The sequence below is a fragment of the Lynx canadensis genome, chromosome B4, assembly GCF_007474595.2.
Source record: "Lynx canadensis isolate LIC74 chromosome B4, mLynCan4.pri.v2, whole genome shotgun sequence".
Lineage (NCBI taxonomy): Eukaryota > Metazoa > Chordata > Mammalia > Carnivora > Felidae > Lynx > Lynx canadensis.
The window spans coordinates 41,214,877-41,238,749 of record NC_044309.1 but is presented as its reverse complement, the minus strand read 5'-3'; the positions used below and the strand labels follow the sequence as shown (position 1 = coordinate 41,238,749).

The 23,873-nt window shown below is 47.4% G+C and overlaps 2 protein-coding genes across 5 annotated transcripts; one reads left to right on the top strand and one right to left on the bottom strand.

Annotated features, from left to right (window-relative positions):
- Positions 1-8,733: 8,733 nt before the first annotated feature.
- VAMP1 (vesicle associated membrane protein 1) lies at positions 8,734-22,694 on the top strand. 3 transcript variants are annotated; one of them, XM_030321539.1, is made up of 5 exons: positions 8,734-9,020; positions 11,745-11,871; positions 12,073-12,231; positions 12,851-12,902; positions 19,848-20,359. In XM_030321539.1, coding segments are annotated over exons 1-5 (405 nt in total). In that variant the 5' UTR covers positions 8,734-9,018; the 3' UTR covers positions 19,913-20,359. The 3 variants fall into 3 exon arrangements, with proteins under 3 accessions (XP_030177399.1, XP_030177396.1, XP_030177398.1); XM_030321536.1 differs by lacking the exon at positions 19,848-20,359 and adding an exon at positions 13,313-15,520 and having other exon boundaries at positions 8,864-9,020; XM_030321538.1 differs by lacking the exon at positions 19,848-20,359 and adding an exon at positions 22,484-22,694 and having other exon boundaries at positions 8,865-9,020.
- Positions 16,230-23,842, bottom strand: TAPBPL (TAP binding protein like). Of its 2 annotated transcripts, none has more exons than XM_030321530.1 (7): positions 23,694-23,842; positions 22,259-22,477; positions 21,858-22,112; positions 18,996-19,334; positions 18,117-18,419; positions 16,847-16,930; positions 16,230-16,662 (listed from the first exon to the last, which is right to left on the bottom strand). In XM_030321530.1, exons 1-7 carry the CDS (start codon positions 23,737-23,739, stop codon positions 16,619-16,621), a joined length of 1,290 nt encoding a protein of 429 aa, XP_030177390.1. In that variant the 5' UTR covers positions 23,740-23,842; the 3' UTR covers positions 16,230-16,618. The 2 variants fall into 2 exon arrangements, with proteins under 2 accessions (XP_030177390.1, XP_030177391.1); XM_030321531.1 differs by lacking the exon at positions 23,694-23,842 and adding an exon at positions 23,262-23,529.
- Between the last annotated feature and the right edge of the window lie 31 nt (positions 23,843-23,873).

Sequence of the window (23,873 nt, the reverse complement as noted above, 5' to 3'; positions counted from 1 at the left end):
GGCTCCATCGTTTAGGTATCTGAGTGGCTCAGGTCATGATCTCGTGGTTCATGAGTTTGAGCCCCACATGGGGCTCTCTGCTGTGAGCACTTCAGAGCCCACTTCAGATCCTCCGTTTCCCTCTCTCTCTGTCCCTCCCCCAATTTCTCATTCAAAAATAAATAATCATTTAAAAAAAGAAAAACATTTAAACAATAAAACCTCTATATCTTTATCGAGATACAATTCAACCAATCCAATGGATTTTAGTATATTCACAGAGTTGTACATCCATCATCATTTTGGAACATTTTCATCACTACTCCAAAACGAATTCCTATGCCCCTTAACTGTCACCCTCAATTCCCCCTCCCTCCCGGTTCTAGACAACCACAAACCCACTTTCTGCCCCTATACATTCTTGCCTATTCTGGATGTTTCATCTTAAATGGAATCATACCAGATTTCATCCTTTGTGACTGGCTTTTTAAATTTAGCATAGTGCTTTCAAGGTTCATCCATGTTGTAACATATATTAGTACTTCATTCCTTTTTATTACTGAATAATATTCCACTGTATGGATATACCACCTCATATTTATCCATTCATCAGTGGGTGGACATCTAGGTTGTTTTTACTTTTTGGTTATTCTTTTTTTTTTTGTTTTTTTAAAAGTTTATTTTGCGAGAGAAAGAGAGCACAAATAGGGAGGGGAAGAGAGAGAGGGAGAGAGTCCCAAGCGGGCTCCACACTGTCAGTGTGGATCCTGATGTGGGGCTTGAACTCATGAACTATGAGATCATGACCTGAGCCGAAGTCAAGAGCCAGATGCTTAACCAACTGAGCCATCCAGGTGCCCTGTGGTTACTCTGAAAAATGCTGCCATGGACATTTGTGTAACAAGGTTTTGTGTAGACATTTTCATTTCTCTTGGGTATAAACCAAGGAGTGGAGTTGCTGGGTCACTCTATGGTAACTCTATGTTTAACTATTTGAGGAACTGCCAACTCTTTTCCAAATTGGCTGCATTATTTTGTATCTCTACCTGTGGTGTATGAAGGTTTAATTTCTCCACAGGCTTGTCACCATTTGGTATTCTTTGTTTGTTTTTCATTATAGCCATCCTAGTAGGCATAAAGTAGTGTCTCACTGTGGCTTTGATCTGTATTTTCCTGATGGCTAATGATATAGAGCATTTTTCTTGTGCTTTATTGGCCATTTGCTTATCTTCTTTTTGAGAAATGTTTATTTAGATCCTCTGTCCATTTTCAAATTTTTAAAATTATAATTGAGTTGGAAGAGTCCTTTATATATCCTAGATACAATTACCATATCAGATATCTGATTTGCAAATATTTTCTTTGATTCTGTGAATTCTTTTCATTGTCTTGATCACGTTCTTTGAAGCACAAAAGTTTCATAATTTGCTGATGCCCTGTTTATTTTTCCTTTTGCGGTTTGTGCTTTTGTTATCATATCTAGGAAATCATTGCTTAATCCAAGGTCATGAAGACATATAGCTATGTTTTCTTTTAAGACTTTTATAGTTTCAGCTCTTACATTTAATTTTTTGATACATTTTGATTTAATGTTTGTGTATGGTGGGAGGTAGCCATCCAAATTCATTCTTTTGCATGTTCACATCCAGTTGTCCAGCAGCATTTGTTGAAGAGACTATTCTTTCCCCCATTAAATGGTCTTGGCACCCTTGTTGAAAATCAATTGACATAAATGTAAAGTAACTTCTATTTCTTATTTAACTTTTTTTTCTCAAGTTAATTGCCTCTTTTTCTTTTGTATAATTTTCTATGTATCTAGCTCTAATTTTTTTCCATATATCCCATTGGAACTGTTAAATACTTGTTCATATTATTTTTCAATTATTTATTATGTATTTATTTATGTTTATAATTTTTTTAAGTTTTATTATTTATTTATTTATTTTGAGAGAGAGAGAGAGAGAGACAGCTTGAGCGGGGAGAGGCAGAGAGAGGGAGAGAGAATCCCAAGCAGGCTCCACACTGCCAGTTCAGAGCCTGACTCAGGGCTCGAACCCACGAACTGTGAAACCATGACCTGGGCTGAAATCATGAGTCCAACGCTTAACTGACTGAGCCACTCAGGTGCCCCTTATTTATTTATTTTTAAAGTTTTTATTTATTTATTTTGAGAGAAAGAGAGTGTTTATGCACGTGTGCATGAGTTGCGGAAGGGCGGAGGGAGAGGGAGAGAGAGAATCCCAAAAAGGCTTCGTGCTGTAAGCACAGAACTTGACCAGGGCTGGATCCCATGAAAGCCGAGATCAAGAGTCAGATGCTTAACCTACTGAGCTACCCAGGCACCCCTTACTTTTCAAATATTTAAACATGGCAGATACTTTATCAGTTTTTTTCTCTGGAGACTTTCCTGCAGTTTTTTTCCATCCTCTTGCTTCAGTCAGGACACATGGCACAGCTTCCATACCCAGGATTTTCTTTAAGCAGTTTTGTGTGTGGATCCAGCATTCCATTCCTTATATCTATTGCCTTTCTCTTTCCTGTTTGCCAGAGTGCATCTTGTGGTAGCCTACTTAAATAGAGAGGTAAGAATTTTGATAATGAAAGGAGTCTATATTCTTCTTTTGATATACATTGATCTTTTAAAAAAATTGATCTTATATTGGTAGTTAGATTGGTATGAAATTCTAGGTTAATGATATTTCTTCAGAATTTTAAAGACACTGCCACATTGTCTTCTATCTTCTAATACTGTATTGAGATGCTATTCTGATTCCTGTTCTTTTCCCCCCTCTTTTTGAATTTTTTTAGCTTCTTCTCTTTTTTCCAAAATATTCCAATTTTATAAAAATGTGTCTTGATATGCTTCTTTTTTCTTTCGTTGTGTTGGGCACATAGCACACTGTTTAATCCAGAGAGACTTGTTCAATTCAGGAAAATTTTCTTTTATTTCTTTTAAATCTCTGTCTTATATCCTGTTTTCTCTTTTAGAATTCCTGTTAGTCAGATATTGGACTATTTGGCTTGATTTTCTAACTTTCTTTCTTACTTCCTATCCCTACCTCTGTTGGCTCTTGCTCTTGCTCCTTATTTGTTTGCAATTTTTGACCACAATTTATATTTTTTGGAACTGTATCTGTGGAAATTCCCCAGGGCCTAGATCAAAGATGAGCTCATCCAGAGAGAATTGCATCACTTTTGCCAGGTGCTTGGTGGGACTGTCAACCTAGAATCACTTTAAATTCTTGCCATTTTGTTCTTAGGATCAACAAAAAATTCAGACAGTAAAGCCACAGCTTGTGGTCATAAATTCTTTACTAGTGTTTACAAGAAAAAATAAAATAAAAAAGTTCTCCACTAGGCACCTAGGTTCCAGACAAGCAGTTTCCTATGAAGTCCCCTAGGGACAGCATGGGTGTTAGAATATTTTGAATCCACTCTTAAACGAGGACATAGAGGTTCTGACTTAATGGTGGGGATCTTCTGTTAGATTTCCAACCCCAGAAAAGCCCTGAGCTCTGTCTCCCATGACACAGTGGCACCTGGTGAGTCCATCACCATGCCTAAATTCAACTTTTTAGCAAATGCCGCAAGGCAAAACAGACTTCAGTGCTCAGCTTACCTCTCTGGGTAGCAGCTTTGACTTTGACTTAGTTTTTGGTCTATAGTCTTTATTTTGGTCTACAGTCTATTTTCTTATCAGCTCATAAATGCATTAAAAATTTTTTTTTAATGTTTATTTACCTTTGAGACAGACAGAGACAGAGTGTGAGTGGGGGAGGGGTAGAGAGCGAGGGAGACACAGAATCTGAAGCAGGCTCCAGGTTCTGAGCTGTCAGCACAGAGACTGACTGGAGGGGCGGGGGTGGGGTGGGGTGTGTGTGTGTGCTCACGAGCCCTGAGATCACGACCTGAGCCGAAGTCAGCTGCCGAACCAACTGAGCCACCCAGGTGCCCTGTAAATTCATTTTAAAGATAACCTTTGAGGCAAAGAATCTAGAATAGCTAAAACAATTTTGAAAACAACAACAATTGGGGCGCCTGGGTGGCGCAGTCGGTTGGGCGTCCGACTTCAGCCAGGTCACGATCTCGCGGTCTGTGAGTTCGAGCCCCGCGTCGGGCTCTGGGCTGATGGCTCAGAGCCTGGAGCCTGTTTCCGATTCTGTGTCTCCTTCTCTCTCTGCCCCTCCCCCGTTCATGCTCTGTCTCTCTCTGTCCCAAAAATAAATAAACGTTGAAAAAAAAATTAAAAAAAAAAAAAAAGAAAAGAAAACAACAACAATAATAAAGTGGGAGAAATAGTTCTACCTGATGTTAAGACTTACTATTTATAGCTACAGTAATTAAGACAGTGTGTTATTGGCAGAAGGAAAGACACATAGATCAGTGGAACTGAAGAGAACCCAGAAATAGATCTGCCCAAATATGCCAAACTGATTTTTTTTTTTTAATTTTTTTTTCAACGTTTATTTATTTTTGGGACAGAGAGAGACAGAGCATGAACGGGGGAGGGGCAGAGAGAGAGGGAGACACAGAATCGGAAACAGGCTCCAGGCTCTGAGCCATCAGCCCAGAGCCCGACGCGGGGCTCGAACTCACGGACCGCAAGATCGTGACCTGGCTGAAGTCGGACGCCCAACCGACTGCGCCACCCAGGCGCCCCCAAACTGATTTTTGACAAAGGTGCAAAAGCAATTCAACAGAGGAAGGTTTGCTTTTTTCAACAAATGGTCTGGAGCAATGGACATCCATAAACAATAAAATGAACTCTGATCTAAACTTTACACCTTATACGACAATGAACTCAAAATGGATCACAGACTTATATGTGAAACACAAAAATGTACAACTTTTAGAAAATAAAATAAGAAAATAATCATCAGGATGTAGGGCTAGGCAAAGCTTCTTAGACTTCACACCAAAAGTATAATCCATAGGAGGACAAGTTGATAAATTGGATCTAAACAGAATTGAAAACCTTCGCTCTGTGTGAGATCCCTTTGAGAGGATGAAAAGGCAAATGACAGACCAGGAGAAAGCACCCATCAGACAAAGTACTTTATCTGGAATATTTAAAGAATTCCCAAAACTCAATAGTAAAAAAATGAACAACCCAATTAGAAAATGGTCAGGGCACCTGGGTGGCTCAGTCGGTGAACCATTCGACTCTTGATCTCGGCTCAGGTCATGATGTCAAGATTTGTGAGATCAAGCCCCATGTTGGGCTCTGTGCTGACAGCACGGAGCCTGCTTGGGATTCTCTCTCTTCTTCTCTCTCTCTCTCTCTGCCCCTCCCTTGCTCACGTGCACTCTCTCTCTTTCTCTCTCTCTCAATATCAACAAACATTTTTTAAAAATTAAAAAAAAAAGAAAATGGGCAAAAGATATGAGCAGACCTTTCATCAAAGAGGATATATATATAGGAGGCAAAAATCACATTAAAACATGTTCAACATAATCAGCCATCACAGAAATGAGAGTTAAAACTACAATGATCCCGGGTGCCTGGGTGACTCAGTGGGTTGGCGTCTGACTCTTGATCTCAGCTCAGGTCTTGAACTCAGGGTCATGAGTTCAAGCCTGGCATTTGACTTCATACTAAGCATGGAGACTACTTAAAAAAAAAAAAAAAGAAACTACAATGATATATGACTACATACCTATTGGAATGGCTAGAATAAAAAAGAAACAGTGACAACACCAAGTAGTGGTGAAGATGTGGAGAAACTGGATCCCACTTACACTGCTTGTGGTAATTTAAATGGTAAAGCAATTCCGGAAACCAGTTTGGCAGTTTTTTCTGAAACTAAACATGCAATTACCTTCCAACCCAGTAATTGCTCTCTTGTCCCAGAGAAAATTATGTTCATGCAAAACTGTACATGGCTGTTCATAGCAGTCTTATTTGTAATCTCAAACTGAAATCATCCCAAATGTCTTTTTATCAGGTAGATGGTTAAACAAATTATGACATATCCATTCCACAGAATACTACTCAACAATGAAAATTATTGATACACACAAATTGGATGGATCTCAAGGATATCATGGAGGAAGGACTGCTTTTTCAGCAAATGGTCCTTGAGCAATGGGACATCCATAGGCAAAAATGGGGAAAAAAAAAGCCAATCTTAAAAGGTTTCATTTGTATGATCCCATTTCTGTAATATTCTTGAAATAAAATTATAGAGATGGAGAACAAATTAGTGTCTGACAAGGATTGGTAGGTGTGGCTATGAAAAGATTGTACAGGGGAGTCTTGTAGTAATGTAACAGTTCTGTATCATGAGTGTGGTGGTGGTTACAGGAATCTACATTTAAAGCTACATGCACATGTGAATGCATGTAAAACTGATGAAATATGAATAAACTCCATGGATTGTACCAATGTCAATATCCTGGTTTTAATAGGGTACTGCTATCACTGGGGGAGCTAAGTGAAGGGAGATGGGGAACCTATCCGTACTTTTTTGAGGGCCACCTCATGTGAATCTATAATTATTTTTTTAGCAAGTTTAAAAACATAGTAATTGTTATTTTTTAAATTTATTTTTAATGTTTATTTTTTATTTTTTAATTTTTTTTAAAGTTTATTTATTTTTGAGACAGGGAGAGACGGAGCACAAACGGGGGAGGGTCAGAGAGAGGGAGACACAGAATCTGAAACAGGCTCCAGGCTCTGAGCTGTCAGCACAGAGCCCGACGCGGGGCTCGAACTCATGGACCACGAGATCATGACCTGAGCCGAAATGGGCCGCTTAACTGACTGAGTCACCCAGGTGCCCTTTAATGTTTATTTTTGAGAGAGAGAGAGAGACAGAGACAGAGAGAGAGAAAGAGAGGCAGAGCATGAGTGGGGAGGAGCAGAGAGAGAGGGAGACACAGAATCCCAAGCAGGCTCTGACAGCTCAGAGCCTGACTGGGGCTCAAACCCATGAACCGCGAGATCATGACCTGAGCCAAAGTTGGACACTCAACTGACTGAGCCACCCAGGCACCCCAAAACATATTAATTTAAAAAAATTCAGTGCTTTTAAGTTTTTTTCCCAGTGATCTTAATTTTTTAAAAACTCGGTGATTTTAAGGTTTTTTTCCCAGGGGAGATTTGGTGGGGTTTTGAGGGTTTAAGCAGGATTGTAACATTTGGATAGATCATCCTGGTAGTTTCTTAGAGGATGGATATGAGGGAGGGCAAGACTAGAAGCAGAAAGATATAGTTCACTGATTCTAGGAGGCATTTTTTCTTTTCATTTTAACATCTAAATTGGGGGGTGCCTGGGTGGCTCAGTTGGTTGAGCATCCAACTTCAGCTCAGGTCATGATCTCCTAGTTGGTGAGTTTGAATCCTGCCTCCGGCTCTGTGCTGACAGCTCAGAGCCTGGAGCTTGCTTGGTTGGGATTCTGTGTCTCCCTCTCTCTGCCCCTCCCCGCCTCTCAAAAAGAAATAAACTTAAAAAAAAAAAAAAAAGATGGTAAAAAATATCTAAATTGGGATGTTTCACTGTAACTATTAGCCAGATGGTAGTCATACTGTGTTTGTCATACCTACTCAGAAGAATCAAAACTTGCCAAATGGGTGTCTAAGGCTTGGAAGAAAATTCTGGAGACAGAAGAGAAACACTCTACTTTAAGAAATGCCGCATCACCGAAGCCCTTGATGGCATGCACAGAGGACTACACTGTGTGAAAAATCATGGACATCTAAGAGTAAGTAAAAAAAAAAAAATAATAATCATAAGAGTCAGGCTCTGAATGTGAAGTTTTGGGAATACTGTTACCATGTTGCTCTTTTAAAATTTCCTTTTTATGTATGCACAAGAGTGAACTATTATAAAAATCTGTATCTATATAAATCTACACTTTCAATAAATATAAAATAAAAATTCTAAGTGATAAGAAAGCATTGTGTCAGTTTTCTTTTTTTCTTAGCGGAAGCTAAAATAATGGTAAGTTTTACAACGGATAGTGTCCAGGCAAGGGATAATAGTCTAAAGTGAGAGTAGGACAGTGATACGAGGGAAACGAATCCTTGAAAAACTAAGAAGGAAAGATCCACTCAGCTTGGTGAATTATCAGAGGAGGGGTACAGATGAACGGGGAAGGAAATCTAGGGTGGTTTCTAGGTTTCTGGTTTGGGCAACTGAGTCAGTGTGGTAGCCTACCTGGGAGGGATTACAGGGGGAGTTCGATTTAGGATAATTCATTGCATGAGGAGCTTGCTGGCTATGTTGAAGGAAAAGGATGAATAAAGCCTTCCTAATTGCTCTGGAGGGACAGAACCCCGCGTCTGGTACTGGGTCTTGAGGACTTGGGGCTCAGCCTTTATGGATTCTGTACATCAGAGTTGTTTGTGAGAGGTGGGGTAGGTAAGGCGGAGCGCCGACCAGGTCTGCTCGCCTGTGAGCTGAACCTCTGTGAGCGGAACTGCCTCTACACAAAGCACGCTGGTGTCTAGGTCCCTGCGAGCTGGGACCGCCCGCGGCTGTGATTGGCTGGTGCTGCGAGCGCCTGGGGTCGTGGGCGGGCCCGGACTGCAGGAACTGCTCAGCGATTGGCTGCTAGGTACCCAAAAGGCCTAAATCAAACTGTTGGCGCCTCCCTTCCAGAGAGCTGGCGCGTTTTTCCATCTAGTCCCGTCTCTTAGTTAGACTGGTAAGCAAACGACAGTTGAAGTGGTCAGAGAACCGATCCCCTAAGCAACGGCTCTTTTCCGGAGTCGGGAATGAGAGGGGAGAGCTGGGATTGGCCAATTTGTAGGGACAGGGCGGGCTTGGCTTTATTCGGGCTTGGCTTCTGGACTGGCGCCTGTCCTGGGCTCGGATTGGGCTGCGGGATTGTCTACGTTACTGGGAGGCGTGGCCGACACTAGTAAAGAGTGAGGCCCGCGCGGCAGCTGCGGTATGTTCCACCGCAGCTAGAGCCCCGGGTGGTCAGGTGGAGGCGAAGCGCGGCACTTCCGTCGACTTCACCCGCAGCGGTCCCCCGGTCTGTAGTCTCGCCGCAGCCACGGGAGAAAAGACGGAGCCCTCCGCCGCCACAGAAATGTGAGTTGACTCTGGTGTGGGGGGCTCCACACTTCCTCGCCAACTTCCACCCTCAGCGCCAGACTCTGCGGGACGGAAAATGGCGCATTGCAGCAGCTGCAGCGACACGGGGAAGCACCACCGCGCGCCGCCCCCAGACCTGGCCACCCCTGGGGAGAGAAGGCAGTACCCCATTCCTGCAGCAGCCACAGCCAGCACCCCACGGGCGGGGTAGGGGCGCGGGGGTCCCACCTTCATTGCACTGTCTTCTCTCGCCTGCGGGGCGCCTCATTCAGGTCTCTGTAATAGTGAAGCCCGGGACCGGGCGAAGGTGGAGCATGGAGACACTGGGGAGGGGGTTCAAGACCCTTTCTTGTTGTCTAATTGTACTTGCGGCCTCTGGAAACAGTAATGAGTAGTGCACCTGCCAGTTAGTAACTTGGGTTGCCCTGCAATGTCTGGATTTATGTATGCCCCTCATCCCAACTGTGACGCGTTACCCACCTCTCCCACGCCCCTCTTGGCAGTACGCAAAGGTCCCGAAACTTATCTGACAGTTCTTTGGCGCCAGGCGAGCAGCTCAGAAAGACTCAAGGGGCAGTGGCATGTGATTCCAAGCAGCCATTCATCTCAAGGCCACCTGTATAGGAGGTGTTTTCCTGTCGTTGACTCTCAGCCAAGTATTTGGAAGAGAAATAGAACCAAGGATCCCTGCCTTCCCCCAACAAATCAATTTAGTCTCTGACCGTCTTCAACATCAGCCCCGTTCCCAAGATCCTGGGGGAGAACTGTGGCTAGACGAATCAAGTATTTCCCTGTCAGGACCACAATGAATTAAAAAAAGATTTTTCTTTCTTATTACTGTCTGGAGTCCTGGCTTGGTCCTAGATATATTTGTGTTGCTTCTCCTAGTGACAAAAAAGGGAAAAGATTTCATTAAGGTTTCATATGGGTTATGACTACCCCTGGATATTTTATTGCTGAGTGTTCCCAACTTCCAACAAATAGTAGGTGAAATGGTCCCTTCAGATGCTTTGTAACCATTTCATTTTTCTTTATTTGATTTCTACAGTTTTAAATGTATGTGATATTCTATGCATTTTGGCAAAGCCCTAAGATTCCATTTTTTTTTTTTCCTCCTGCTTTGGGGAGGAGGGGGGATCCTTCTCAGTGGACTGGTTCCCAGTAGCAGGCATGTGGGATGAACTGAAGGAGATGGAGAGAGCATGGTGACTAGCAGGGCATCACGAGATCTCTGACCTTAATCTTGTCATTGGTGCCACCATACTGGACTGCTTCCAAGATCAAATACTGGCTGCTACGTACTGAATTTTCCACCTTCAGAGAACTAGATTGCGTAGCTCAGTAGTAACACAAGAGTCTTTTGGCTTCCATGGCTTTGTGTATTTCTTTTCTTTGCTTCTTTTGTGCTTTAGAGGGAAATGAGAAAGTGATTTCTTGAATGGGGATGAGTCGGGTATAATCAGCTGGTAAAGCCTTTCTGAAGTTATTCTCTATTTTTTTAAGACCAAAAGAAATTCACTTAGGGAGGAAGAACTTCTGGGTATTCTATTGTGAGTAGTCAAGGCATTTCCTTTTGGTGACTTGTGATGGTTTAATTCCTAATGCTTTTGCTCTTGGACTGGGCCTGGGAGGTATGTTTTTGAGATTCTGCTTCTGTTTGAGGAGTTCTTACTATAACATCTATTCTCCATCAAGTTTGAGAATCTCCCTCTGCCAGTGGAGTCTTCCTTGGGAGAGAAAAATCTCATGCCCTAGGTTAGACTTCTACAAATTCTTTAGGAGATGAATTTAGCCTCCATTGTTGGGACATGGGAAGGAGCTTATGTTGAAGACCCTTTCTAAGGCTAAGGGAAAGTAAGAACAATCTCTGTGTATAGTAGTATAAACCAGGATTTCTCTTTGGGACATAAAGAACTAGGGGAGCCTCCTGAGACTTGATGCCAAATCTAGAAAAGGAAGGGACATGATGTTTGTGATGCATGTACATTGGGGACCATTACCCATATTTTTGCTTCCTGTCTATGTTCTTGGAACAGTTTCAGAACTAGCACAATTGCTTTGGGCCCCAGTTCTACCTAAGTAAAACCCCCATCTTCTCTGCCCCAAACAAAGCAAGCTAACAGTCCTGACTCAACTCTACCTACAGAAGCCTTGCCTTTGGTGATTTTCCCAAGTTGTCCTTGTGGCAGTCCCAACATACTAATGATTGTGTGAAACAACTGTTAACTAGATCCTCTTAAGCAGGGTCTGTCGGCTTGCCCTTTCTTCAGGCTTTGTGTAAAAGAGCTGCTCAGTCCACAAGCTTGTCCTGAGGGTTTAGTCTTTTGTGTGAATTTCTCCTAACCTGGATAGGAATTTTCCAGTTTGACTTCATGTGAAAGGCTTCTGACAGGAAAGTACCATCTAGTCTAAGACTGGCACATTTGTCCCCGTAGCCATTGTGCCAGAGGATATTTGAGTTTGGGTCAAAGGATAGCCCCAGGCAGGATCTCTTGATGCCATCCTGGATGTCCCTGAGCCCCATCTAAGTGTTGTTACAGGATTTTTCGTCTTTTGGTTCTTCCTGTATGCTGCATCTTCTTACTTGGTGTTGTCAAGAAGTTAGAATCCCTTCTAGTTGCATATAACCTAATCACCTTGGCGTTGGTGATGGGGGTGAGAATACATGGGATTCCTTTCTGTCTCGGTTACGTTGTGTACTTGGCCCACTTCTCTCCACAGGTCTGCTCCGGCTCAGCCGCCCACTGAAGGGGCAGAAGGGGCTGCCCCAGGTGGGGGCCCCCCTGGCCCTCCTCCTAATACGACCAGTAACAGACGACTACAGCAAACCCAGGCACAAGTGGAGGAAGTAAGTGGAGAGCTTTGTCTCTGAGAGTTTCCAGCTGCTAGAAGTTTAGAAACTTCTTTTTTTTTTTTTTTTTTTTTTTTTTTTAATAGAAGGGCAAGGCATTCTTGAGTTACATGGGGCCAGACTTGTGATTCCCTTATTGTTCTTACCTCTGTCTCTAGCAAGGAAGCTTACTGGCTTTGTTTCTGCAACCTCCCTCAGGTGGTGGACATCATGCGTGTGAATGTGGACAAGGTCCTGAAGAGGGATGAGATACTGTCACAGCTGGATGACCGAGCTGACGCCTTGCAGGTGGGAGCATCACAATTTGAGAGCAGTGCTGCCAAGCTAAAGAGGAAGTATTGGTGGAAAAACTGCAAGGTGAGTTTTCTTTTTCTCTCTGCCTTTACTTCCTGGACCTCAACTCTTAGAAGGGAAGAAAACCTTTGGGCGCATACCTTCCTTACCTCTAGTGGCACAGGATCTCTGCCCTGCAGAACTCGGGAGAAAACCTGAAAGCCTCCTTGAGATGCATTACCCTGAATTGGCCACCAGGGTAGGCTAGAGTATTCAGAACCACTAACTGGGGGACAGTGATACCCTGAGGAGTTTGGAAATGGTCAGTCAAGCTGCTTTTCCCCAAAAGATCCCTGGAAAAATTTCCCCTGGACATTCCCCACACACAACTAACCTCAGCATGATGGCTAGGCTAGATATATATTTAAATACCTGCAGCTTTTAGGAATGAGCTGAACACTTCATGATGAAAAATGAACTAGCTGGCTAAAGATCCCAAGTCTACACCTCCACTCGAGTTCCTTTCAAGGCCTTCGGGCAACAGGCGCTAAGCGAAACAGAGCAGGCTGCAGATGCTATAATGTTTCTGGGAAGCTTCAGATGTGGTGCAGGGTTAGGGTTAGGGTTAGGGTTACGGTTACGGTTATAGGTCTTTCCTCCTTCCCTAAATCCAAGGGCCCATTTTTGGTCAATGTTTCCTCAGATGATGATCATGCTGGGAGCTATCTGTGCCATCATCGTGGTAGTTATTGTAAGTAAGTATCGCTGAGGTTGCTGGTGGGGTGAAGAGGTGGGAAGGTCCTGGAGTCTTCTCCCAGCCCTGCCTGCCTGCCTGCCTGCCTGGGGAGTGGGGCTGCTCTGACTGAGGTATGGAGATCGCTGCTGTGGGGTCATCACCCGGTTTGGGAGGGAGGAAGGTCAAGGACGAAGGACTTCCTAGGTGGGCAAGCCTTCCCTCTGCAAGATATTGTGGGAAGATGGTCCCTCCTATTCTGAGGAATTGGGGCTATGCTGTTTGTCACTGGCTGGGCTTAGGGGAGACCATGGGGATGGGACACCTGCAACTGTAAGCCCCGACTGTCTAGTAACTTGATGTAATTTGCCCTCTTGTTTTCTCCTGTCTCTTTTTCTTTTCCATCTGGGACTTCCTGATTCCTGTGTCCAGTCTACTTTTTTACTTGAGAATGTGCCACCCCTTCCCTGTTCTCCATTGCCATCCAACTCATGTCCCCTTCCCTCTGTTTACTCTCTCAACAAACGTCCCCATCTACCTCCCTCCACCCCGTCCAGGCTTCTCCGTCGCCCACTCCTTCTTTTCTGTTGCTTTCATTTGCACTGTGTCCCTCAACACTAGAAATGCTGCTCGTGGCACTGTCCTGAAGTAACCACCTGAAGAGCAACAGCTGGCACCTTCCCCCTACCCCCTTCTTATGTACCCACTCAAGTTCCCCCAAAGCCAAAAAGAGTGGGAGGCCAAGAGAAGAGGAAGAGGTGTAGCTGGGGTGATATGCCCAAGAAGGTGCCAAGACCAGGGGGAGGAGAAGGGTATCTGGTGCCCGTGGTGCCACCAGGAAAGGCCAGGCCACTGGCAGGAGGAGGCTGTGAACAGCTAGAAGAATGGCAGCTCACTCAAGACTGCCCTGGTCACATGGGGCTCTTCTCCTAGGCCAGGCCTGCAGAGGATCCTGGGGTGGGCCCAGAGACCAACTTGGTTCTGGTGCGATACCCTTTTAGAAAGTCAAGCTTATTTTTGCAGTAATTTCTAATCTGTTAGTCCAAGATTTTCTATGTTGTCAGGGATATTACAACCTTTTGCTTTGTTTTCTGGAGACCTAGAGCACACACGTTAATTGCTAAAGTACCAGCTTCATTCCTATCCTAGATGCAGCCCCATAAGCTCATGACTACAAGGGGCTGTCTCTCATCCACATTTTCTGCAGCATTCTGTGTTGTTCCTGAGAATACCAAATATAGAGCCAAAGCTTGGGACTCTCCATTTTAATTGTTGGCATAGATAAAGAGAGAGTATGTGTTAATTCCAAAGAGACAATGAGTCAAGGACCCAATCTGAAAATAACAAGATCGGAAGAAGCTACCTCTTGCCTGCTTTTTGAGGAGGGTCCTGTTCCTCCCTTCCCATTGATAAAGTGTGAAGTGTTAGGAATGAGGGTCCTTGGACTCTCAGGGGCTCCTTTTCTCTACACTATTCCCAGCTACTTGCCAAAGGCAAGGACGAGGCAGGAGGTCCTTCCTGAGGGTAGCCGATTCTGAGTGTTCAGAGAAGTCCAATATACTTGCCAGCCTAGTCTCAGGTGGGAGGCGGGACGGTCTGTAGACAAGTGTGCTTGTGGACTGCTGTGCTGTCATGGGGCCCTCTCATCGAGAGCCACCTGTCTGTTCTTCCTGCACTGTATTCCCCTTCTAAACCACCTGTACCCATCTGAATGCCACTTTGCCTCCTTTCCTTTCCTCTGCGTGGTTTGTGGGGACAGACAGTGGAAGCTGAGGCGGCCACTGGTGGACTTCAGGATAGGGTGTTGAGTGGAACAGACCCAGGTGTGAGGGGAGGAGGGCAGGCTGGGAACAGGAGGGGGAGCACCCATGACCCTTTATTCTTCCCATCATCTGGCCCATGTGCAGGAAGAGGCTGAGGCCAGGCTGGGCTGGGTCTGGATGCCATTTTCCACGCAGCAGCATTTCATTGCGCAAAACCATCCTTCCTTTCCCTTTGCCCCCTTTCCCCACATTCCCTTCGTCCTGCCCCAGGGCAGGACTGAAGAGCTGGAAGAAAGCAGTCAGTGTACCCTCCCAACGGCCCCCCTCGAAGGTCTCCACTCTCCTCTGGGCTCCTCCTTGCCTAATGCAGGGGGTCACCGCTGGAGAAGAACCACCAGTGTCCTCGATGTGTCCCGAGCCTGGAGCCAATTCGCCCTCTTGGCCCACCTAGCCCTGTCACAGGAATTCTTTCCTGGGTTTCTGTCCCTCTGAGGCTCACCAGATGTAGTTGGCTTTGTTCTTTTGGGGATGTTTGCCCTTCTACTTTCTTTCTCACCCCACCCTGTACCCTCTTCTGTGTCTTTGCTGTTCCCCCCCTGCCCCCCAACCACCCATGTGCATGAGCAAATATGCAACCAAACCCTGGGACCTTGCAGTCAAATGAAGCCAAGCTTCCCACATCCCCTTCTTCTTTGGTTTGCCATGAGGCGATGTGGGGTTTCCACTGTTTGTCTGTCATCACCTCTGTCTTTTTTCCTACCCCCAACCCCACACTTGTATAGAATAATAACAGTTGTACTTCCACCCAAGGCATGTGGCATATTTACCAATCTCATGTATTCTGAACAAAGGCAAAAAATATAAATTCCTACCACTATGCTGACTTGGTTGTTGTTTGGGTTGGAGTCACTGAGGAGGGGCCAGGGTGGGGGGTTGTTTTCCTTCTCTAGTCTGATGTTGTGTGAGGCCGGAAGGCTGGCTTACGTGTGCCGTGTGGTCTTCTCGAGATGAAAGATGTGTGTGTTGGCAGAGGAAGTGGTCTCTGCTCTTGTTCGTACCTGGAGCAGCCCAACTCTTCCAGGTGCTAGCGAGAGGAAGTGATGGCAGGAAGCTGAGTGGGCATCTCGAACATCACCTCACAAACAACTGCAGGTTTTCTCAGACACCTCCTGTCCACCTCCTTCCTAGGTCCCCAGGCTGCGCGGCCTGTCCCGGGGGCGTGCCGAGATGAGGCCTCAGCAAACAGGCCCGTTCCCCAGCAGCCTCACGTACAGTTTCCTTACGCCGAGTTCCACTGTGCTGACCAGACACAATTTAGAAATGGATGAAAAGAGACATCTTCCCCCTGCAGTTGAGGGACTGAGGAGTTTGTAGGTATCCTGAAATGCCGGGTAGCTGTCTAAAGGGGCACAACCTTAATTGCAGCTCAAGGGTACACAGAGCAACTGGCGTGGCACCCCAGGGCTGCCTCTGAGGGCCTTCGTTTGACACCTTGAACACTCTGTGAGTCGGCGGCATGGCTAGGCTTGGGGACAGGGCTCATTTGGGTCCAGTGTGGGGAAAGATGGCAACGTGGCAAAGCTTTGTTTCTGAGGACACAAGGGGCTTTTATTTGGACAGAGTTCAAATGTTTGCATGTGATGGCCCAACCCCCACCCTTTTGCCCCCCGGCCCCTCACTTGCTCCTTTCTTAATGTCTTTCCATTTTCTTTTCCTACCACAGGCTTATTTTTTAACCTCCACACAGACATTCTGCCTTCCTACCACCCTCTCACCTCTTCACGTTTTCTCCCTTGGTGTTCAGCCCAGGGACACAATGAAGGAAGGCAGAGACGTGCACAGAGCCAGAGCCCGAGCCCCTGTGACCTGTGCCTTCCTCATGCTTTTCTTCAGGCCTTTTTGATTTCTGACACTTGGCTAGGGTCCTTCTGGGAGAATGTGACTACTCTTTCTTCTTACTGAGGCAGGAGAGTGGTTACCGAGAGGGCCTCAGCGTCTTGGCAGACCTCGGTGAGGGAGCTAGGGGAAAACAAGGGGGTAGGAGGTTGGTTTCAGTTGGGGTAACCCCATAAATGGTGGGGGGATGGGCTGGGACTCGGGACACTTGGGTTTCATCCTTGGTCTGGGTGGGGAGCGGGCTACAGCTGGCTAATCTTCAGGTGAAGAGGGGCTGGGGCAGGGCTAAGGACCAGCAGGAGCTTACCTGGCCATCTCTGGAGCCCCAGGAACAACAGTGTAAGAAGGAAGAGGCTGCTGGCCAAGAGGACTCCAAAGGCCGTTTTCTGCTCTGTAGGTTGAAAGCAGCATAGGCAGGAATTAGTAGGCAGGAATCCTTTCTGAGCCCAAGCCAGATCCCCAGCAAGAGGAACAAAGGAGGGAGGGAGGGAGGGAAGGAGAGGAAGAGACAGACAGACACCCTATCACTGGTGAAGGAGCTCATAGCAAGTGTTCTGCTTTTGCCCAGAAACTGGGCACACTGTAGTATTCATACTTGTTCAAGATTGTTGGGTGTCCGTGTGTTCCTCCACACGGGATTTCCTACCTCTTCCACCCTGGGACATTTTTAATTGTTTCACGAGAGCGATTTAGATTAGATTAATTGTTGACGGGTAAACTGGAATTTTGCAACTAGCTGGGGAATGGTGTAAGCTGAGGCAAAACTCCCAGTTTTTGGGAAACTTGGCAGTCTGGCGAGCCACCAAATGATGCCCAGTGTTCCTGGATGTTTGAATCTCTTGTCAAAAACCTTTCAATGACATTCTGTGACTTCAGCATGAAATTCCAGCTCTAAGGCCCATTGTGATCTACCCACTAATAGCCAGAGAGGGTTGAAGGCTGTAGGGGAGCCCATTTTTCATATTTTCTTTTTTACCATTTATGAGGTAGGTGACTTTGGGCAAATTTCTTAACATCTGTAAGTGCCAGTTTGCTCAACAGTAAAATGGGAGTTGTGATAATACATGTGATCGTACAGCTGAGTGCTTGATTCATGTAAATGCTCAATAAATGTAGTTACTTTCAAGCTTTAGAGCCACTTCTCTCTTTTCCCACACACCCTTGGCTCTAGCTGTGCAGTTCCCACATTTTCCTTAGACTTATAATTTGGCCGTCAGATGCGCCCTTTTTCCCATCTTAGCTGCTCCCTTCCTGAGCTAGCTAGCTTGGCTTGAATGTCTCCTCCAGGCTGTCCTCTGTGACTGCCTAGTCAGTCCCTCCAACCTGACTAAGTGCCTTGAGGGCAGGAACAATTCACCCTTGATCTCCCGCTGTCAGTACATCGCCTGGTACCCTGGAACCTGGGGTGTAATGATGCATCTCGGCATGTGGTGGCAGCTATGGAGGCTGCCACCTTGGGAAAGGAGCCAAGGCTGAACAAAGTGCTGAGGGAAGCAGAACAAGGCCAAAGATGAGCTGGGGGCAGGCGAGTCATGAGCCCAAGTATGGAGGTGGGGAAAAGAGGGCACTCCTAGTACCTGGTGGGGCAACCCAGGCGGTGGACCTAAGGGGCTCCTCCAGGGAGATGTGGGTGACCTGGCAGGTGTAAGTGGTGCCTTCAGGGCCAGGTTCTGCCTTCAAGAAGGAGGAGACGCTGTAGGTTCCTGCTGTGCTTTGTCGGAGGCTGGAGAAGGAGGCCCCAGAGACGGGGACTGGGGCTCCACCTGGCTCTTCTCGGATCCACGTCACAGTCACGTCCAGAGGATAATAGCCAGCGATGTTGCAGATGAGGGTGGGTGGCAGCGCTTTGTTTGTTAAGCTTAGTTGTACTTTGGGGGAAGCTGGAAGAAAGAACGAGGAATCAGATTCTAGAGGGATCCAGCCGGACAGCAGAGTTGCCCAAAGCATTCTCTTCCTGCTGGGAGTGAGAGCGGGTTGTGGGAGCTCAGTGGAGTGCCAAGGGGGCTGTAATGGGTCCACTCTAGATGCGGGCCAGGAGGGGTGCGCCTTCCACAGGTAATTGAAAAGCAATAGGAAAACCAACGAAAGGTTGGCTTCTTATCATCACTATAAGCTGGCGATTTTAAAGGACGTCAGTGATGAAATACTCCTGCCAGTCAGACAGCCCCTCCATGGTTTGCCGCTGCTCCTTCTTAGGATGTGCTCCAGAGGACGGAGGTACTTGGAGACAGCCAGCCAGGGCAGGGCAGCAGGCTCCTGGGCTGGGAAATTGCGTACTGGAATTACCCTGGAGTCTGACAGAGAACAGTCTGCACTTCTAGGATGGAGATGGCAGTTAGGTTGTGGCCATTCAGCCTGCTTCTCAGAAAATTGCCCTTGTGTTGGATTCTGTCCTGGAAAACACCTCCATAGGCATATCCCTTCCCCTCTCCTTGGGGAACCGAAAATGACCTCACCTTGGACGTGGAGCTGGACGATCTGTTGGGCTTGGTACAGAGAGGTGGTGATCTGGCAAATGTAGGTCCCCTCGTCCTTCAGGGTGAGGCTAGGCAGGGTGAGGGAGGCATCCCCGGCCAGGAGTAGCTGCTCTGACTCCAGGGAGGCACCCTCCCGCTTGGCCTGCCGCTGCCCCGTGGTCCAGCTGTACACCAGCTGGCCGTGGCCCTTATGTTGCAGCCGCCACTCCACGCCAGTCAGGTCTAAGCCCGGGGCCACGGAGAAGCCACAGTGCAGGGAGGCTGAGGACCCCAGCAGGAAATTCAGCAATGGGGTCTGTGTTGTCACTTGGAGCTCCACTATAGTGAGAAAAAGAAGGGTGACTGTGGGCTACTTCCTCCTCGAGTCCACCTGATCGCTAAGCTGTGGGCATGTTGTGGGCGTATGCCTGCCCCTGCCTCCTTCCTGGACATTTCCCATCAGGTGCAACCACAAAATGGGGCGCGTGGGTGGCACAGTTAGGCATCTGACCCTGGATCATGGCTCAGGTCATGATCTCACAGTTCATGAGTTCAAGCCCCACGTTGGGTTCTGCACTGATGGTGTGGAGCCTGCTCGGGATTCTGTCTGTCCTTCTCTCTGCCCCTCCCCTGCTTGTGCGCGCTCTCTCTCTCTCTCTCTCAAAATAAATAAATTAAAAAAAAAAAAAAAAGATGGAACCACAAAGAAATGGTGCTGTGGAAAAGCAGCATGGCACACATGGTAATCCTAACTATTTTGGAGTCACTTACCCCTGGATAATCTGACGAAAGCTATGGACGTCTCACCAGAAAATTACACATGCAAAATTATGTGTTACCATTGACCCTCAGGTAAGACCACTGGAATAGCAGCAAAAGCTTTGGAACCCTGCTTCTTCCACTTACTAGCTCTGTGACCTTGGGCAAGGCAGTAAGGGTTGCCAAGGTCATCTGCTTAAGGCGAAGCTGCTGCGAAGACTAAATAGGAATAAGAGATTTTAAAAGCACCCAGTGGTAGTATTTGTGCCAAACATGCTGAAGCTGAATCCAATGACGAAAACAATCAGACACATCCAAATGGTGGGATACTCTACAAGACAGCAGGCCTGGACTCTTCAAAATGTCAATGCTAGGAAAAGACTGTTCTGCAGTAAAGGAGGCTAAAGGCACAGGACAACTGAATGCATGACCCTTGTTTGAATCCTGGACTTAAAACAAAAACAAACTAGAACGTTAGTGGGACCACTGGAGAAATTTGAACTTGGACTCTATATTGACAGTACTATTGCATCAATTTAAAAATTTCTTAAGTCTGGCGGCACCTGGGTGTCTCAGTCGGTTAAGCGTCTTGACTTCGGCTCAGGTCATGATCTCACGGTTCATGAGTTCAAGCGCCACGTCCAACTGTGCACTGACGGTATGGAGCCTGCTTGGGATTCTCTCTCTGCCCCTTCCCACTTGTATGTGCGCACATACGCCCATTCTCCCTCTCTCTCAAAATAAATGAACGTTAAAGAACATTTCTTAAGTCTAATGCTCAGTGGTGTACCAAGTAATGGTAGGAATGGACTGCCTTGGCAGGGAGGAGTGTTTTATCAGTGATAGTGTTCAAGATTGTCAATATGGTGGTGATGTAATGGTGAGAATATGTTCTTAAAGTCTTTACACACTGTACTCCCTTATTGCCTGCACCACCCTAGACTGCTCCCCACCTTGATTTGCTGCCAAGGTGATGGTTTTGTGATTATGAAAGAGAATATCCTTGTTTTTGGTTATAAACTTTGTGTTATGAGCCAATACATGACATACATGGAAACATTTGGGGTGAAGTTTTGGAGTGTCTGCAATTTACTTTCAGTTCAGGGAGGGATACCTATCCTTTATATCAAGAGAGAGAATGCGGCAAGACATTAATAATTGGTTGATACAGGGGCATCTGGGTGGCTCAGTAGGTTAAGCTACCAACTTCGGCTCAGGTCATGATCTCATGGCAGGTGAGTTCGAGCCCTGTGTCAGGCTCTGTGCTGACAGCTCGGAGCCTGGAGCCTGCTTCGGATTCTGTGTCTCCCTCTCTGTCTGCCCCTCCCCTGCTCGTGCTCTCTCTTTCCTTCAAAAATAAATAAACATTAAAAAATAATTGGGTGAATGGTATACAGGTGCTCATTACATTATTCTTTTACCTTTTTGTAGGTTTGAAATATCCCTACAAAAGGTAGAAAGACAGGGGGGGATTACCTCCCCCAAAGGGGGAATACCTAAGCTATGCTAGGACTATGGCTGACACTGGACAGACATGAGAACCCCTCTTTTCTGCTGTGGCAGGGTAAAGTTAGGTTGAGTCTTCTGGGGCTTTCTAAGGATAAGAGGCTAGCCCCCTAATCTCTGCACCTGGTTGTCCTCTTTTTGGAGGCAAAATACTGGATTTGAGGAACTCTGGAGAAGCCTATCATCATGTTCTCAATTTCCTGTGTCCTCTGGGATGTACCAGGTTGGAAAGGGCAAGAACCAGGTTTTGCTAATAAGAGTTAATGAACAAATCCTGCATGTGCATCACTCTAATCATCTTGAAGCACCAGAACAGGCTGGCTTTCACCGCGATACAACTGGTGCTTGGTTTAATAAGACTGCTATGGACAGCGTACGTGAACAGAGCCTCGCATGTCATTTCCTCACACAAGGGAGGTGAAAATGATCCCAATCCAATCCTTTGGGTCTTTAGGAGAAAGGACTGAGGCTAGGGGACACCCTGAGATGACTGATGTGGATGGAAGTGTACTTATTCCCTTCCTTCTTCTAGTCCCCCATGAGCTGCCCACTTGAAAAAACCCACAACTTTATTTCTGCTACTTTTAATTTTCTCACCTGCAGTCTGCACCATCCCCTGGGGGCTCAGGGGCAGCTTCAGTGTGGGGTGCAAGACAGCCCCATTCTCAGCATCCCTGAGAACCTTCATCACCATGGAGACACTAGGTCCCCCTCCGGGTACCTGCACGTTGGCGATGAACGAAGCTTTCTTAGTGGCCTGGAGGAAATAGTGGGAGATCTCACAGGACACCTCCTTCCCGTTGCAGTCAGCATGGAGTAAGGCCTCGGCTTGAGGAATCTGTACCAAGTTCACTGGGGGAGAAGGGCAGCACAGAGGTCTAGTTGGATTGAGGACACCTGGGTCCATGGGAAACAGGTGCGGTGGGTGTCCTCAGGAACTGAGCCGTCCCAGCGGAGGGAGCCCAGAAAGATTGAGACATAGGGTGGAGGGCTCTTACCTGAGGCCTCGAAGGTAACAGGTGGGTTGTCTTTGGCCAGTGTGCCCCCTTGGAAATCAGTGAAGGCTTCCAGGGAGCCGTCATCCAGCACTGGTACTTGCCTCAGCACGAGCAAGGCCTCCACCGTGGTCCTACTGCCGGCAAGACTTCCAGGGTGCCTGTCTTCCTCCACCAGGAAGCAGTCTAGGACCACATCCACCTTCCGCCACTGCCTTTCTTCTGCAGGTTAAAGACAGGAGTGAGCACCCTCTTGCCCAGAGAGTTGCTTCTGTACTCGCCTCGCACCCCAACTGTGGAGTCATCAAGGAAGGTGTAGAAGTTGTCATCCAGGGTCCTAGCTGTCTCTGTGTCCCTCTCGTCACCCCCAAACCAGCTTTCTGGGAAGCACCTGCTAGTCCAGGCACATACCTGGTATGAATTAAAGTCCTGATTTACATTGGTCAGGAGAGTTTATGTTTTTATTCTCATTACAACTGCCAGCCAAAAAACTCTCTCTTCAGTCAAAGGAATTCTCGGCAAAAGCACATAAATGAGCAAAATTGCCACTGGGAGAGGAGACAGGCCGCCCGTGTGGCGAGGGGAGTTGGCACAATTTCCCAGCCAGCCCACTGGGTCTACTCAGCTTTCTGCGGTTACAGGTGGCCTTCCCCTCCCCCACCTCCAGGGCACACCTCCCGGGGATTTCCCAGCTTTCCGCTTGGGAAGGTGTCTGCTCCCGGGCAGTGCCCTCTCCACTAGGCCCCCCACCGCATCCCCCAGGAGGCCTCTCTTCCTTTGCCCTTTCCCACAGGCTGCGGCCTCCTCCCCAACACCATTGGTTCCTTATTTTGCCAGCCTTTCTCCTGTTGGGCTTAGGAGGCTGCTGGAAGTCGGCCCCCTCTCCCCACCCCCTTCCCCTTCTGGAATCTCGGGGTGGGTGGGTCCCTGGTGCGCCCTGGGCCCAACACCCCCACCCTCCTCTTCCCTCCCCCTCCCCCCACTCCGGCCGGCGCTCCCCGCTCACCTGGGTCTGCCGCCACGCGGGACAGGGCCAGGCAGAGCAGCAGGCACCAGCCCTGCCCCGCGCCCATGGGGGCTGCGCTGCCACCCCTCCCGCCCCGCCCCGCCGCCCTTCCCCACTGCTCCGGCGGGCGCGTCCCGGCTGGAGAAGAGGGGCTCTCCGAACCACCCTTTCTGGCCTGTAGCTTTCTCTCCAGCCCTTGGCCTCCTCCTCTTTCGCTTTCACTTCGAGTGTTACCGCGGCTGCTTCTGCCTGGGAGTGAAACCACTAACTAGGCGCGCGTGCCAGCGTCGTGATCACGGTTCTCCTTTCTTCCCCCGCCTCCCGCAAATCCTCTCGTTCTGTCAAGACCTGACTTCAACGGCATGCACCCTTGGACCCCCCACCCAAGAGAGCGGAGCCGAAGTAAGGGAGGGGGTGGGGGGAGGCAGAGACCGAAGCCAGAAGCAGGATCCCCAGGAGCCTGGGAACCTTTCTTCATTTTCGGTTGGTGCCACACCCCCTGGCGGTCCTCCTCCGGCGACTGGGGCGGGCCCCTAGCACCAGTCCGCCCAGGAGAGAGCTCCTCCTTCAGATCCCGGATCTGGGAGTGGCTGGCGCGCAGAGATTGAATTT

Excerpts from the sequence above, each read along its gene's own strand:
- VAMP1 (XM_030321539.1), top strand. Across the intron at positions 12,232-12,850 it reads ATTGGTGGAAAAACTGCAAG|ATGATGATCATGCTGGGAGC; the intron begins GTGAGTTTTCTT and ends ATGTTTCCTCAG. Across the intron at positions 12,903-19,847 it reads CATCGTGGTAGTTATTGTAA|GTAAGACCACTGGAATAGCA; the intron begins GTAAGTATCGCT and ends ATTGACCCTCAG.
- TAPBPL (XM_030321531.1), bottom strand. The coding sequence starts at position 23,328 with ATGGGCGCGGGGCAGGGCTGGTGCCTGCTGCTCTGCCTGGCCCTGTCC. Across the intron at positions 18,420-18,995 it reads CGTCCAGCTCCACGTCCAAG|CTTCCCCCAAAGTACAACTA; the intron begins GTGAGGTCATTT and ends TCTTTCTTCCAG. Across the intron at positions 16,931-18,116 it reads CGCCTGGGTTGCCCCACCAG|AGCAGAAAACGGCCTTTGGA; the intron begins GTACTAGGAGTG and ends TTCAACCTACAG.